Source organism: Centropristis striata, chromosome 3, assembly GCF_030273125.1.
Source record: "Centropristis striata isolate RG_2023a ecotype Rhode Island chromosome 3, C.striata_1.0, whole genome shotgun sequence".
In the NCBI taxonomy this organism is placed as follows: domain Eukaryota; kingdom Metazoa; phylum Chordata; class Actinopteri; order Perciformes; family Serranidae; genus Centropristis; species Centropristis striata.
The window spans coordinates 18,772,355-18,786,210 of NC_081519.1; the positions used below are offsets into that span (position 1 = coordinate 18,772,355).

At 39.1% G+C, this 13,856-nt stretch overlaps 2 protein-coding genes across 4 annotated transcripts in view; both read left to right on the forward strand.

Moving 5' to 3' along the window:
• ndrg3a (ndrg family member 3a) overlaps positions 1-5,387 on the forward strand; it is a 37,190-nt gene extending 31,803 nt beyond the window's left edge. For 2 of the 3 annotated variants that reach the window (XM_059329071.1, XM_059329073.1), the window contains 8 exons: positions 426-529; positions 1,901-1,966; positions 2,054-2,105; positions 2,197-2,244; positions 2,327-2,362; positions 2,454-2,505; positions 3,757-3,795; positions 4,294-5,387. In XM_059329071.1, the coding sequence (XP_059185054.1) occupies positions 426-529; positions 1,901-1,966; positions 2,054-2,105; positions 2,197-2,244; positions 2,327-2,362; positions 2,454-2,505; positions 3,757-3,795; positions 4,294-4,466 (570 nt within the window). In that variant the 3' untranslated portion in view covers positions 4,467-5,387. The remainder of the gene's footprint in view (positions 1-425; positions 530-1,900; positions 1,967-2,053; positions 2,106-2,196; positions 2,245-2,326; positions 2,363-2,453; positions 2,506-3,756; positions 3,796-4,293) is intronic. The other variant, XM_059329072.1, reaches the window with a different exon arrangement.
• Positions 5,388-7,654: 2,267 nt separating this feature from the next.
• On the forward strand, positions 7,655-12,767 carry sla2a (Src like adaptor 2a). The gene is made up of 8 exons (XM_059329823.1): positions 7,655-7,931; positions 9,608-9,719; positions 9,825-9,924; positions 10,014-10,100; positions 10,407-10,510; positions 11,652-11,804; positions 11,878-12,007; positions 12,198-12,767. Exons 2-8 carry the CDS (start codon positions 9,647-9,649, stop codon positions 12,319-12,321), a joined length of 771 nt encoding a protein of 256 aa, XP_059185806.1. The 5' UTR covers positions 7,655-7,931; positions 9,608-9,646; the 3' UTR covers positions 12,322-12,767.
• The last annotated feature ends 1,089 nt before the right edge of the window (positions 12,768-13,856 follow it).

Sequence of the window (13,856 nt, forward strand, 5' to 3'; positions counted from 1 at the left end):
CTATTTCTGGTAGAGCAAACTGGTAGATTGTGACATGTAGAATCCAGACTCACCAGTGAATTCACATTCATCTTCTTTTACAGTCTGAATGTTTGTGTTTGAAAACACCAACAGCACTGACAGACTGGGATATTAAATCCCAAATACAGTTTTTGCTCTGCCATGTTAAAATGCCTTGCTTGAAGTTTTGAGGAATGCCTCACTCTCAGGACCTGTGCCTTATGTTCTAAAAATGTAATTGTTCTTTTTCTCTCTGAACATAAAGTACGTGCAGATATACACAGCTTGTCTGGATGACTAATGCAAATATCAACATCTCCCTGTACATTTCATACATGCTGCTTACTTGCACTGTTTATGGAGTCTTCCTCTCATTTAATCTGAACTCATTTGAGGCTTTTTTTTTACTCTCCTCTCTTCACCAGGATGAGCTCACAGATAACCAGGAGCTGATCCAGACCTACCGCCTTCACATCGCCCAAGACATCAACCAGGACAACCTGGCTCTCTTCTGCGGCTCCTACCAATAGTATGATGCATCACATTAATATACACAGTGTTTTGTCAAGGGTTTTTTTCAGCAGTGTTAGGGGAAGGGTTAGGGTTAATAGACAGATGGCTGATTCCAGGCCGTCCCTACGCTTGGCAGTATCAGCAAACATTTTGTTGCTGGAGTTACACATGTTTGACCCCACGCTGTAACCCCCGGTGAATTTGAGGTGCTAAAACCACTAAGTGAAGGTCTGTCTTATGATCTGCTGCTGCTCTCCTCCCAGCAAAGTCTCCCACAGTGCTAACCCTTCCAGCAACGGAAACTGAGGCAGAGGGACCCTGGGGTGCCCTTGCTAGCTAATTATTGTCTCATTTGTGGTAATTCATCAAATTCAATGCCCCATGGCGTTATTTTCCAAGCTACTGTAGCAGCGAACCTGCATGTTTGCAGTTTATATGTAAATACAGCTACTGAGGTTTTTGACCTTGTTTGTCACTCTGCATGAGGAGAAAATGCTTTACTTGCGCTGATGTTTGTTTGGTTCTCATGACTTCTCAACTGACTGTCTTCCTGTCACCGTTTCAGTTGCTCATCCTCAAAGTGGTGAGTGTGGACGACAGTTGGTTTGAGTTTAGTGGAGTAGACAGCTCTGCAGAGTTGACTAATTGAAAATCATGACATTTCATAAAATTCTGAAGCAGCTACATTAAACCTTTTGCTCGCCACCACTGCAAAATGTTAATGAATCTGTTTTGGGAGGCAGTTTCCAGCATTTCATGATTTATTGTGTTCTTGATTACACGTATGGATAGCATTATAGGGCATAAATACTTTTTCCGGTATCAGAATGCATAGACCAGGGGTCTAATGACAAAAGAGCCATTATTGAGCCTTACAATGATAAAACAGCCTACTAACTAAATTAGCCTCCCAACATTATTAAAAGCAAAAAATAAGCATTTATTAATATGATTTTGTCAGAAAGCAGCCAGGACCCAAGAGCAAATGAGAGCCTTAAATCTGAAAAAAAAATATCTCAGTCAAAACTAGACTTGAAGTTGGTCAAATTTAGAGGTAACGGTACCAGGTCGTAGACTTTCATAAGCTATGAGGCACATTTTAGCTGACTTAAATGTCAAAACATTTTTTTAATGTTGTGTATAGGCTACACATTTTTACAACGCCAATGATGATGAATGAAACCTAAAATGTAAAGAAATAACCATTACATTTCATGAAAAAAATTGTTCCAAGGTTGCCTACGCCTGGCATAGACAGAAGCAATGCATCACATAATACAAAGAACAAGAATAGAAAACAGAAAATGTTGATTTCTGCTGAGTCACCTTACATTTTAGTGACATAAAATTGTTCCAACTCCACTAACTATTTTGTCTCCTGCACCAGCCGTCGGGACCTGGAGATCGAGAGGCCAATCGTAGGTCTGAATGAGGACACAGTTAACACACTAACGTAGGTTTTGAGACTGAGAAAAATTCACAAATTCACATTTGTCTCTGAGTGCCTGTTGCTGAGAATATTTACGCCTTTCCCATCCAGGTGCCCTGCGTTGCTGGTGGTTGGTGACACATCACCTGCTGTTGAGGCTGTGGTGAGCAACACTCTTTCAGCTCAGTAACATAACAAGCCTAAGGAAGTTATTTCTCTGTTTGCTCAGTAGTAACTTCTCATTGATGTGTCAGGTGGAGTGCAATTCCAGGTTAAATCCAACCAAGACCACTCTGCTAAAGGTGAAATACATTTTTCAGTGCATAAAATAATGTGTTTGACTCTACAAAGAATTCATTAATGAGACCAATCATTTTTCTCCAGATGGCTGATTGTGGAGGCTTGCCCCAAGTTGTGCAGGTTGGTTTTTCAGTGTGTTCGAGTTCAGTCATTTAGCAGCAGTTTTCTTCTCAAAATGATCTTCTAACTTTTATCCTCTGTCTGTCCACAGCCAGGGAAACTTGCTGAGGCCTTCAAGTACTTTGTTCAGGGAATGGGCTACAGTAAGTAAACATGCTCACATGTCTTTTGCTACTTGTGGTCAGTCAGTAAAAACATCTAAATATAAAATGATACAGGTTGAAACTGGTCAACTCTATATTGCATCTCCAAGAATTGTTTACAGGCTTACACCTTTTTGGGCTGACGTGTATGTGGTCGAGGTTTGTCTGTGTTCCTCACACAATTTCCTGTTGACGTGAGTGCAATGACAGAACAGTTACTTAAATAAGGGTTGTTTTCACTGCAGTCTCTTTTGTCTTGTTGCTAACACCCCCAACGCCCCCACTCCCATGGGGGTTGGAGTGTGTTCAGCGGTGCATAAGAAGACACAGTCTGATTAAGTTGTGCCTGAGCGACTCGGTGGACGCTAACGCCATTTCCTCTCCGCTCTTTGCAGTGTGTGGTACCCACAACCCTCAGTAGGTGAGGTGTAAGTGCTTCTAGCATGACTAAAATGACATTGGCACTTGAGATACGCTGAACAGCAAGTCACTTCCTGTTCAGTTCAGAGTGGGCGTTTAAAATACCCTCTGTTTTTTGTTTTGCGTGGTGTGATTTTCTTTTCTATCGAGCACTGTTTAATGATGCTGTCTAAAGAGACTCAAAGTGCATACTTAAACAGGCTTTCAGGTCATTCATCTGCAAAGAAAACCTGCAAACACATTTCTGTCAGACCGTAGTGATTTGCAGTGCACCAACCAGGCTCTATGGATGGATGAAATCAAGTCGGTTTGCTTGCTGTTGCCGTACAGAGATGCCTCTCTCTGTGTGTATTTCTGTACTGCTAATTCTCTTTTGCTCTCTCCTGTTCCCAAAACCCTTCACCGTGGGAGGCAACCTCCAGTGTAGCCAGTATGTCAGTGCCTCACTGTTGCTTTAAAGGCCAACGAGTCTCCCTGTTGAGTAAATGCCACTGCAGGATTAAAACTGATTAAAAAGACTGTTTTCATGCAGAGAAAGTGTGGAAAATAAATCTTAACACCTCAGCATGTTTCTGAAAGCTGCTTTTCCCTCATTAACACATTGCCACAGTGTGAAATGCAAAAGAGAAACGGCCAGAGAGAACAGGAAATTAAGATTCTGGTTTGCACATGGTTTGATTTCTTACCTGTTGTTGATAGCTCTTCTTGTACTCAACGATCAGCGATCTGCGACAGCTTGAATCAGAAATCCACTGCGGTGGGATAAAGCGACAGAAGAGCTACCTTTTTCAACATTTCTCCCTTTCTCCTTTCTTTAATCACTGCTTACAGTTCCCTACGTTCTTCTCAGTCACCTGAGCAACGAATCAGGTACCGGGTTGTTGAGCAGCTGCCAGACTAGAAGGCTTTGAACCCAGTGGCCTCTTAACACTCCACAGTGGATGAATGTCAATGTATGCAGAGAAATTCTCCAGAGAGCTCTGTTTCATATTGGTATTCAACAGCAGCTCTCTCATTGTCAGTATTCTACACAGTGAGATCACTCTGCATACTTTGACACACATTCATCTCCCTGTAGGAGTTCAGTTTGTCCTGTTAGCATGGATTCTGTCCTATTTTGTTGCATGACCTGCTGCTGTTGCTTCCTCAGTCTGTTCAGTTTGATTGCTACTGTTGTACTGCTTTCATGGTTTTTTTTTTTAATACAGTGGACACACGTGCAATAATTTTCTGCTACACATATTATTTGATTAGTCTCCTTTTTTGAGAAGTATTTGCATGGTAGCCATTTTTGTTGTCATGTAAGTGTTGTGCGCAGAGTCTCTGTGCCGTGTGAGTGGAATATTAATGCCCGTCTCTGTTTTACAGTGCCGTCAGCAGGAATGACTCGTCTAGCTCGCTCCCGCACCACCTCCTCTTCCAGCATCACCTCCATGGACAGCACTCGCAGCCGCAACAACCTCAACAGCCTGCTGGAGGGCAGCGCCACCGGGGCTCTGGACAACCAGGCCGGACCCCAGACCATGGAGGTCTCCTGCTAAACCCCCACCTCCCCCCCTGCACTCTCCCATAGTAACTTATGTGACCTCTCCCCTCTCTCTCTCTGCCCCCCCGAGCCCCCACCCCCCCTCATCCCGCTCCTAAGCAACTCCACGCCTGGAGGACCTGTAATGAACTATGTGATTAGAAAAGAGGATGTAATAAATATATTAACAGATGCATATTATTAAATATATTGAATACACTGTTAAAGACACATTCCTACCAGAAACCATAACTACATTCAGATGTATTGTATATTCAAATGGTCAAGCCATGTGATCGACTCAGCTGTCCAACCCCACCCTCTTGTATTTATTTTTTTCACATTGTCTTTGTTTTAAATGTCTTCACACACACTATAGACATCCATGTGTTTGATCTAACTTTTTTTCTTTGCAAGGTGCAACACTTTAACTGCTCTCTCCTGTTGTGAACTCGAAACTCGTGGGCTGCATTCATTTTTGCGTCACTGTATCTTTGTGTTTTTGTCCCAAACCTGCTGCAATGTGAGGCAGAATTAGTCACAAAGTTTAAAGAGAGATCACTGTACTACTGTAACTGCAGAATTAAAGTGATACATGAAAGAAACATTGCAAACTGTAGCACAACTAAAATAAAAACTGGAGAGGGCTGCTTTTGAACATTACGAAAATACATACAGTGTTAGAAAAAGTCACGTACCAGTGTGTCAACTCACTTCACATCTTCTTTCATTTTGTATTCTTTTTGTAACGGAACCCATCTCCTTTTCTTTCTGCTTTGTGTTGATGTTTTTGTTCAGTTGAATAGATGTTTTAACCTTTAACAAGTGGGTTCTGATGTGACAAGTATGAGTCCCTTCACTGAGGGGCCCAGTGGTGCTTCTCACTGTCTGCTGATTCAACTCATTTATATTACTACTGAATAAAGCTACAACATGATGATGTGTCAGCTGTTTTTATTTATAAGTACATTGCCAATCATTCTGTCTACGTGCTTCACATGAATAATGAGTGTATTGAAAGAAAGAACTCTCAGTGCAGGGAGTGCTGGTACTTTTCTCTTCTGTTAGTGGAAAAGTGAGGTGACTGTGGTGACTAAGTTTCCAACCACACTTGTTCTTATTTCCTCACAGTGTGACAACTTTTGTTATCACAGATGAGGCGATCTATATTTAGCCCATATTTAAAAAAAAAAAAAAGATCAGCTGCACTGCAAATGAGATGAGCAGATTTACTTCACACCAAGGTGTGCTGTAATAGCGAAGCAGAAAATGTTAATCTGATGTACCACTGAGGCTTCTCTTATCATGCTCCATTGTGCATCACTACATTTCCTCAGTTGCTGGCAAAAAGAAGTTAACCTCTGAGACAATAGATCTTTGTTGTTGATTTAACTTTTTGTGTCTGACCCCTGTGCACTAAAATCCATACTGAGCTCGGATGGTACTTCTCAGTGGAGGACTCTGAGGAGCTGACTGTGAAACACATGGTGGAGCAGCTTGTGCAGAAAGGTTTCTAGTATTTAGACCTTAAGAGCTAGCCATTGTGTTTTCTCTATAAGAAGGCCACAATAAATTGCACAAAAATGATTATAAAATGATACTCCTGTTTATTAACAATTTGAACCAAACACATTTACCGTTAAAGAAAAAAAACAACTTGTGGAGCATTTGCAGTATTAGATAAACCACTTTCGAAAACCATTTTAGAAAGATATCCCACACACTGGTACGGAAATGATTCAACTTTTTTGATCAAATGTTCTTTCCATGCCTGCTCACATCCAGTTCTCAGATATTACAGCACAAATCTGACCTGTTCTAGTTAAGATTCTTCTTTTTTTTTCCATCCACAGCTGAATTTGAACTCTGATTAATACAAGAAGATAACATAGAGAACATCGCTGTGGTCTTATCTTCTTGGGATCTCTGAGCATGAACATGTCTCAGCAGAAACTGAAACTAGCAAGTCAAATCATTTCTACCATCTCTAAAATATGAAAATTAATATGTAGAGCTCAGGGCTGCACTGAGTAAATGTCATTACTGCATAAATAATTATTTTAAGAGGAGACACTACATGTGAATACAACTAATATACTGCATAGTACTAATCGACTGAATATATTGCGATGAGACTTCCTCAGTTGATTACATTAAAACAATTCCTTTTTGGTATTGGTACATAAGTTTAATGTGCTAAAATGCATTATTTATTTCGACTAGAAATCTGAACATTGGATAAAGACAGGTTCAAAATTCTTGTTTCATGTTGAAATATAAGAGTGAAAGGCTTTCACAGAGGGAATTTTCAAGGTCTTTTTTTTATCACTTCATTAATGAGAAAATAATGTCAACAGCCATGAATATAATTTTCACCATATTTTTTAGGAATAGAATGTGAAATGAATAAGAAAAACTGCTCCGTTAAAACCTTCGGAATATAGATAGGAATAAAACCGTAAAGTTTGGAGCATGTATAGGTGTTTCTGAAGTGGAGAACAGCCTTAAAAGATATGTTTTGTGAAAATCCATATATTTTGCAGGACACCACAGGTTAACAGGGTCAACCATTTTAACTAATAGATGAAACTTCCCGAGTAATTAATTACATTAAGTTAGGTTTCACACCAACATGACTACGAGTATAAAATGCTCTTATATGCTCGTCATGTTGATCCACAATGACTCTTTGATTCTGCAGTGTCATCATGACAGATGAACTTTGTGATTGCAGATAAATCGTGGCAGGAGTAGGCTGGCAGGGGAACCTTTCGTCATGCTTCTGCAGAGGTATGACCCTTATCTGACATTACCATCAATGGCAACATTTTAACACAACTGACGATACCTGGATGTAATCACTGAACTGGCAGGGGAAATGTGGTTCCATTCACCCAACATTAACAGTCAGCTGCAATATCTAAATGCAGATAAAATGTACTTTAGACCAGTACAAGCCTAATTTACACAAACTGTCTGTGTGAAGTGATGTAACTGTTTCCGCCTACCACATTGCACCACAAGCTGCATGTACATGTACATGTGTATGTAAATGCTGCTTACGTAGAAAAACAGTTCATTCCATAAACAAGTGATGCACTTTTAGCCCCATTTGAAAACATTCTGCGTCTGAGAGATCAACACAGGCCGCTCTGAGTCAGGATGTGAAGGTCTTGAGCGTCACAGGAAGCTGCAGCAGGGTGACATACATAAAGCAGTGCAGGATGCCGCGTCTCTTCAGTCAGCCCCCACTATAAACAGCTGCAAAAACACAGCCGGCTTCATGGGAACGCAGTCATTCTGATTGATCAGCAGGCCTGAGTGGAACCTGAGCTTCGAAACATACACAGGCTTCCATCCATGTATGTGTGTGTCCTGGAGCCAGACGAGCATTTTTCATCAATAAAATTTGGAATTTACCTGTTGATCTGAGAAAGATCTGGATCACTATTTTTATTTTTTATTAGAGAAATTGAAGGAGGTGAGTATCTTACTTGTTCTGTTAGCGGTCTTTTGCCTGAAGGAAGTTTTCTTTATTGAGTGTTTTAGTGTTATTGTTCTGACTTAACTTAAAAGTATTGTCTTTTCACTTTAATTATATGAAATATCAGTTTCAAATGAATAGAGAAATGAGTTACTGGTTAAACTTTTTCTTTCTTTTTTTTTTAGACTATTTAACACATTTTTATTTTGTACATTCACATTCTTTTATTTTAAAATGTATTTTATTTTTTATTTTAAAAATGTATTTTTTTTTTTTAATTCATGTTTTTTCCAACATTCTTGCAGATGAACCATTAATACTTTTTTTTTTTTTACAACTTGCTGCTGCTATTATGAAAAAGTAGCATGCATCATAAGAATAACAGAATGTTAATATATGGAGAGATCAGTAACTGGTTGAACTGTTTTTAGATTATTTACGATTCTTTCTTTCTTTCTTTCTTTCTTTCTTTCTTTCTTTCTTTCTTTCTTTCTTTCTTTCTTTCTTTCGTGTGTACAGTATTCTGTTTTTTTTCCGAGTTGTTAACCATTTGTAGTTTTTAAAAGATTTTTATTCACTTACTCCGCTTTTATGAAGTATTATGAATAAATAAATATACATATTGTGTAATCATAAAAACAGAAATTGAGAAATCAGTAACTCGTTAAACATGTATTTATTTATCTTTTTAAGTTAAACATTTTCCCCCGTTCAACAGTCTTCTGTAGAAAGCATTTATACTTTTTTTTAATTTACTTTTTATTGTTTTTTTTAAATGAACAAGCAAACAATCAACATGAAGACCTATAGACAAATACAGGAAATATCAAAGAAAAAAGTAAAAGTGTACAAAAGGGGATTGGAAAACACCCAAAAATAAATGAATAAATAAAATAAAATAAAAAGGGGGAAAGGTACAAAGAAATGAAAGTATTCTGATCGTCCAATCTGAGATTACCTGAAATCCGGTTTTATGATAGAGACATATGTAATCCATTTTTGCCAATTTTCAATAAATTCCTCTTTTTGTGTTCTTAAATTGAAAGTAATTCTTTCCATTACAAAGATGCTGTACACAATATCAATCCATTCATCTGCACTAGGTGCCTCCCTCTTCAGCCATTTCTTCGTTATTGATTTCTTTATTTATCTTCTTTATTCCTCCACTCCAGTTCCTCTAGATCCACTAAATATAACAAATTGAAGCAAAAGGTTATTTTTGTTGAAAACACAGTCTCTAGAATTTGATGTACGCTCAACCAAAGTGGGATTATACCTTTTTTTTAAAAAGAAAATAAATGTAATTAACCTGCAGCTGCCATTATGCAAACATTGTATGCATCATAAGAATAAAACCTCTTCTATTCATTTGATTTATCTATCACTCTCATGCCAAGTGAACATTATTGCTCACAAACAGGTTGCATGGAAATTTGACACAGGATATCGATGCCTCTTGTTGTGGTTAGGCACCTTCCTGTGTCATCGATGCTTTGTTGCTAGGTTACAATAAAATGTGCAGTACCTGTGAGCTGTTTCACTCACTGGTCTGCAGCAGTCATAATGTGATAACTAGGGAGCTAATTTAATTATAAATGTGAAGGTTATTGAAGGCCTTTGAAAACAGTTTTCTAATTATGCTCCTCATCTCACCCTGTGCTTTGCTTTTTCAGCCGCTAGTGCCATTTTGAATCAGCAAGAAGCCAAATAAAATGGGGACCTGCCCCATCAGATGTAGATCCAACATGACAATCCTGGAAAACGCACCTGAACCTGAAACAACATGTAGGTTAAGTCCCCAAGGCATCAACACAGAAAATGAAACTGAGAAAAATGTAACAACTGTAACAACTTGGTTTATGATTTGCATCTCTTCCTTCCTCTCTGCAGCCCCCGAGGACAGCATGATCGTGTCCCTCTGTGACTACCCGGCCCTTGAGCGTACAGAACTAACCATGAGCATTGGGGAACGCCTCACCATCATATCAGAGTACGTGATGCAGCACGATGTTTCACCTTTGCCACCTACTTTGCCACCTTCACCTACAGTACATCATGACTGCTTATTTTCTCCAACAGCGATGGTGATTTTATGATGGTGAGATCTTCAACCACAAGTCGTGAGAGTTACATTCCCACTAACTACGCCGCCAAGGTGACTAACCGGTTAGTAACTGTCATTTGTCTCATTACTGTGTGTGAGAAAGACAGCAGAGGAGTTAAACAGCAGTAGAGTGAAAGGTGGGGGGTCCCCTGACAGGTGGGCGGGGTCTCTCTGTAGGTGACCTTTACCTCAGTGGAGATTCTCTGGTGACATGACATCAGCTTCTGCCTACTGTAGTTTCAGTCCTCCTCCAGTGGGGAATGTGCTCTGATACTGTTCCAGTGGATTTTCCACAACAGCCAAATATATTTTTTTGTCTCCATTATAACAATGTTTCATTGTCTCATTGTGTCTTTCTCTTTGTTCAGGTGGCTGTTCACAGGCATCAGCAGGTGCAAAGCAGTGGAGCTGCTCATGCAGCCTCAGAACCAGAGTGGAGCCTTCTTGATACGAGAGTCAGAGACAAACAAAGGTTAGGCTTGTTTCTCTTATTTCCACAGGGAATCACATTAGAGACATATTCAATCAAAGCCCAACACTGAGCACCAGCACATAAAATAAGCTTTAAAGTTAAATTTTAATTATTATTAGAATTATTTAATATGATGTCGGAAGACACTCAGAGAGCACAGACCTCCACCAAGGGCAAATGTTAACAAAAGTGAAATAAATCATTTGTGTGTGATGTAATTCAGATCCATTACAAAATGTAATGGGTTATTCCTTGGCCCATGCTACACCCTTCTGTAAATTTTAATGTAAATGGGGTCTGTAGTTTTTCAGTAATCCTGCTGACAAACAAACAAACAAACAAACAAACTGAACCAACATCCAAGGGTGTGTCCCAATACACATACTAGAATAAAGTTTAGTATGCCAGAAAAAGACTCCCAATCCATATGCTGCATTCCAAGTACATACTTTGTCTGTTTGTACTTTGAGTATATACTGCAGTTGCCCTTACAAAGTGTGTACTGTTTCATGCAGTATGCATCATACCATGGGGACTACGTCATCATACCATGGCATTTTGAACTTTGACCCTTTTGCTTATATATAGTATATATGCTGCGCGGAGGACTGTGGGTAAGAATAGCCAGAAAGGCATGTTGGCATGCACACTGAAAAAACAATCGGATGCAGTAGGACAACCTGGTATTTTTGGCACATTTCATTTGACTTGCTGCATATTGGGACACAGTGGATATTTTTCTGGCATACTAAATAGTGTGGTAGTATGGTATTGGAACACAAATAGTATGCCAAATGCTAATATAGCTTGATGTCCCACTGCATTCTGTCACATTTTGCAGTATGCCATTCAGAACCACAATTTTCTGAGCAGCATATTTGAACAAAGGGAGCAGTGTTATGACAAAGTACTATGTCCTAGTTGTATGCATACTACATGCATAATACTCTTCTATATATGCAGTAGGTACCACATGTTATAATAAAAAATATGCAATTTGGCATGCAGCTATAATTTCCTAGATGGAGGTCAAGTAATGGTTTAGCAAGAATGAAAAATATGAATCAGTGCTTGAATAAATACAGTGAAAAACACACTGAAGAGCCATATTTAACTGCTGCACCTGTGTGTGGTTTTTCAGATTGTTACTCATTGTCTGTCCTGAAGAGGAACAACCCTTCATACCTGGACTGTGTAAAGCACTACCGCATCCCTCACCTTGAAAATGGCTGGGTCTACATATCTCCAGGAGTCACCTTCCCCTCACTGCACCACCTGGTGGAACACTATACAGGTTTGTAACGAGGATGTCATGATGAACACACAACTCTAAAAGAGTGATATTAAAATGTTTCTTCCTCTCACAGAGTCTGAAAATGGATTGTGCAGTCGGCTGACAGCTCCTTGCTTCATCCAGGGTTTAGACAACGCTGCAGACGCCAGGCCTGTCCCCACAATTATGAGGAGATCTACTATCAACTGGAAGGACATTAGCAGGTGTGGTAGACTCTCTTTAGCATTGCTTCTACTGATGACTGCCACAAGATGTCACTCTGTTGCAGTAGAGCATGAGCACCTGGTCCAAGTCCATGTGTGCACATCCAATTTGGGACATTGTGGCTAAAGTACACACTTGCAGCACTTATTCAAAATCCTTAAATAAAAATTTTTTTCCTGCCACCTCCAGGTCAGCAATCTTCAAGAGGAAGAGAACAGAGTCAGACAACCCTCTGGTGAGCGAGGGGCTGAGAGAGGCCATCACCTCCTACCTCCAAATGACAGAGGGCACAGATCACAGCTGGGACACTTGAGGAGAGACAGTCTATCAGTCTGAGAGAGAGAGAAGTCATACAGATAGAGTGAGGTCTGATACTGGCCTGTGACTGTTTGATCTGCAGCTTGGGCTTGCCTTTGGAGGAGGTCATCTGGACACCCAAATGTAGTCTTTGCAGACTGACCTGGAGTACTAGCAGGAGGACTGAGGCACTACAATGTTTAGAGATGTGACATACTGTATGTGTCTGTATTCTGTGTCTCAGGAGGCACACAGTGGAGCTGAAAGTTGAAAGTCAGTGAGATATTTGATCTCATTTGGTTTCAAAAGTTGAATGTTTCTCTTAATTTATAAACTATTATGTACATGCTGTTTGAATGCAATGTGAAATTATATTGTCATATGATTGTTGTCATGGGTATGTTATTGGAATCCAATAAAATATGTTAGCTATGTGATAAATGAGCAACACATACAAATAAAATCATCTAAACAAAAGAGAGTGTGATCTGTATTTTTTCTTATAATAATGTGCAGATGACAAATCAAAGAGAAAACCAAAATGTCGTGTTTTATTATGCAGTGAGGCCACCACAAGCCTCCAGAACAGCTTCAGTGCTCCTTGTGAAATCTATTCAACTCTATTGGAGGGATGAACACCATATGTCAACAAGATATTTCTTCATTTATACATACACTTTTTATTTAATAAGGTAACGTCAGATCGATCACAGACATACATAAACAGGTTTGATGACAGAAGTTTATATAATTTGGTCTTCTAGGCATGGTGTAGAGACATGGATACATTATTGAATGGGTCAACAGGAAAGCATCAGAGGCCCCCTGGCCTTCACCTAGCCCACAAAATATAAATCAAAGTGGCACTTACAACCCAGGAAGAGATACAGAATTACCACAAAGAAACATAAAACGACTACAAAGAAACACAGAAGGACTACAGAAAAATGCAAAACAGCTGCAGAGAAAGATCACAAAGAGACTTACAGTGTGGGGAAAAAACAAGTGGAAAAAAACAACCAAAAAGAAATGAAAATTGACTACGAAAAAAGACACAAAATTATATGCATATGACATTATATATATATATATATATATATATATATATATATATATACAACTGTGAACAAGGGAAAACCCCCAAAAAACAAAAAATACCAGCAAAATGACCAAAACAATTTTAAAAAATGACAAAATGACTGCAAAGAAGCATACAACAACAACAACAACAACAACAACAACAACAACAACAACAACAACACACCAATACAGTCTGTGCATCTAGGTTTTTGTTTGTTTTTCACTCTTATTCAGGTTTTCCCTTTAATTTGTCCCGTCTGTTTTTCTGCATACCGTCACCCTGTTAAAATAATCGCTTAACTAATTTTTTCAAGTTTTGCAGGAAACACAAAAAACTTCACCAAAAGTGTAACATATGACATTTATTGATCATTTCACTCAAAAAGGGTGTAGCAAAGAATGGCTATTGGCACAGTAGTAACACTGTTTGTAAATTATGTAACTTAAGAGAAATAAATGTCACAGGCAATT